This window comes from Buceros rhinoceros, unplaced genomic scaffold, assembly GCF_000710305.1.
Source record: "Buceros rhinoceros silvestris isolate BGI_N320 unplaced genomic scaffold, ASM71030v1 scaffold2663, whole genome shotgun sequence".
Taxonomy (NCBI): Eukaryota; Metazoa; Chordata; class Aves; order Bucerotiformes; family Bucerotidae; genus Buceros; species Buceros rhinoceros.
The window spans coordinates 51,655-54,617 of NW_010405185.1; the positions used below are offsets into that span (position 1 = coordinate 51,655).

At 40.2% G+C, this 2,963-nt stretch overlaps 1 protein-coding gene across 1 annotated transcript in view; it reads left to right on the top strand.

Annotated features, from left to right (window-relative positions):
* FSHR (follicle stimulating hormone receptor) overlaps positions 1-2,687 on the top strand; it is a 50,334-nt gene extending 47,647 nt beyond the window's left edge. The window contains exon 10 of the mRNA XM_010133616.1: positions 1,116-2,687. Coding sequence (XP_010131918.1) covers positions 1,116-2,343 — 1,228 coding nt within the window. The 3' untranslated portion in view covers positions 2,344-2,687. The remainder of the gene's footprint in view (positions 1-1,115) is intronic.
* The last annotated feature ends 276 nt before the right edge of the window (positions 2,688-2,963 follow it).

Genomic DNA, 2,963 nt, shown 5'->3' on the forward strand with positions numbered 1-2,963 from the left:
TTGGATATTCCTTAGCTTGATGGAGATGATCATATTTCTACCGTATCAGCCAAAACATTTGTTTCTTCTGTTGGTATAGGCACGGAGAAGGGTATGGAGTTAATACTCTCGGAAATAAAGCCAAACACAAAACTATCAAAAACTACCGATTTTACTTTGAAGGCATTTTTTCTTGAAACTCTTTTCCTATACTCATCTTTGCTACTGAAAATTCTCAAAATGTTGAAAGAAGACTTTCTGACAGAAACAAAGCAACTGCTGTTTCCATAGAAATGTTGGGTTGGTTTAGTTTGGTTTGATTTGGTTCAGTGTGGCTTGGCTGGGCTTGGCTTGGCTAGGCCTCACTTGGTTTCTAATACGTTTTATTGGAAAACCAGTCTATAAGCAAAATGTTCTACCATGTCTTGTGTTTTTATCTGTTGGCATCTAGCTTCTAGATATTACCTGGAAGCCTGCATGAACGTAGTTATGCTTTCTTTTTTTTTTTTTTTTGTGTGTGTGTGTTGCCGGCCAGTTTCTAATAGGATATGAGATACTTGACTGGCACAAACTGGAGTTGTTCCGTGCCTTGACGGAGTTACAAGACTGATTATGGCACACAGTTTATCAAAAGCTTTAGGAAAGAGGGAATTCAAGAGTACTATTAAGGGATAGCAGCAGACTTGTCATTGTGCAGAGTCCTGTGGGCACAGCTGAATTGACTCATTCTTCAAAGTTCAGTCTTACATCAGAAATCATCGTCACGGATTTCCTCCGTGCAAGAATCAGTTTATCAAATGACAGGTTAAATGAGAAAGTTGGTATAACTAAGGGGGAGTATTTACAGAATGCAGTATCCAGGCGGATAACTGCATCGTGAGCCTAGTAAGGTAAATATTAGATTTTCCTTTCCCTTATATTTTATGATGTTTACAAATCATTCACAGTTTCATGTAATATTTTAGAAATAGGGACCAGCCAGACTATTAACTTGCCCTAGCTTCATTGCAGTCTATATAATCAGTAAAAAAACCTAGAAAAAGTTAGTTATTAGTGAAAACTGGATGATTTCATGTTTGTTGTATGCTTTGTCCTCTGTCTCTTATATTCCAACTCTACTTTTTTCATCATTTCAGCACCGAATTACATCCAATATGTAGCATATCTCAGGCCAAGCAAGACCTCCATGAGCAGCCTGGTGATAAGATACAGAGACGATCAGCAGCTGAAGATTATATTTCCAACTACGGCATGGGATTTGACCCAGCAGAGAATGAATTTGACTACGGTTTATGCAACGAAGTAGTTAATGTAGCTTGCTCACCTAAACCCGATGCTTTCAATCCATGTGAAGATATCATGGGATACAACATTCTGAGAGTCCTGATATGGTTTATCAGCATTTTAGCTCTCACTGGGAACACTGTTGTGCTCGTTATTTTAATAAGCAGTCAGTACAAACTCACGGTACCTCGCTTTCTAATGTGCAACCTTGCATTTGCAGACCTCTGCACAGGCATCTATCTGTTGTTTATCGCGTCTGTGGATATCCAGACCAAAAGCCAGTATTACAACCATGCTATAGACTGGCAAACTGGGGCGGGATGCAATGCTGCAGGATTTTTTACGGTGTTTGCAAGTGAACTCTCAGTCTACACGCTGACTGTGATAACTCTGGAAAGGTGGCACACCATCACCTACGCCATGCAACTCGACCGCAAGGTTCGATTTCACCATGCTGTGATTATAATGATTTTTGGCTGGATGTTTGCTTTCACAGTGGCGCTTCTTCCCATATTTGGAGTCAGCAGCTACATGAAGGTCAGCATCTGTTTGCCCATGGATATTGAAACATCCTTTTCTCAAGCTTATGTTATATTTCTTTTAGTGTTGAATGTACTTGCATTTGTGACTATCTGTGTCTGCTACATCTGCATCTACTTTACTGTGAGAAACCCTAATGTCATCTCTTCAAACAGTGACACCAAGATTGCCAAGAGAATGGCCATCCTGATCTTCACGGACTTTCTCTGCATGGCACCAATATCTTTTTTTGCAATATCAGCCTCACTCAAGGTTCCTCTCATCACAGTGTCCAAATCCAAGATCCTTCTGGTTTTGTTTTACCCCATCAATTCCTGTGCAAACCCTTTCCTCTACGCCATTTTCACAAAGACTTTCCGCAGGGATTTCTTCATTCTGTTGAGCAAGTTTGGCTGCTGTGAAATGCAAGCCCAGATTTACAGAACAGAGACCTCCTCATCTGCTCATAATTTCCACATGAGAAATGGCCACTGCCCTCCCGCATCAAAAAACAATCCTGGGACTGTTCATTCATTGGTTCCTCTGAATCACTTGAACTGAAGAGTTTGCATGAATGTGTGTCTGAGGCAGTGTGATAATCACTTTCAGCTGTGAATTTGAATAATGACTTCAACATAGCGTGTAAACTTATTTTTATGAGAAAAAAATTATTTCCACTTTGCTATTTTTGTTCAATGAACAAACATCAGAGATAACATATAATATTCATCGGTTCTTGGCGAAAAAGAAAAAAACCTCGGTATGTGCCAAAGTCTTCTTGTAGAATTATCTCAGGAAATAAATGAGATTATAAACTGGTATCTCCCACCATACAGGAGGAGATCCCCTTCATTCTAGGAAGATGCTAGCTGCTTATTGAGAACTAAATAGTGGTTACATACAGCTGAAAGAAAAAAAAATGTAGATTTTTTTGTTTTGCCTGTGAAGCATGTTCTAACAATGACAGATAATTAGCTCTCTTTATTAGACATAGCCCCTGGGGTTCCAGGAGACAGAAGGCCAACTTAAAACCCTCCTTCAGCACAGACTTAGAAGGAATGAGAATAACTTATGTTGTTTCCATTTCTGTTGACCACAACAGAAGGGCAGGAGGCACCTCCAGCAGGTCTGTTTGCTGTCCACGCTGCACGGACCTGCCTTGCTCTGCACAGAGGTGTCAC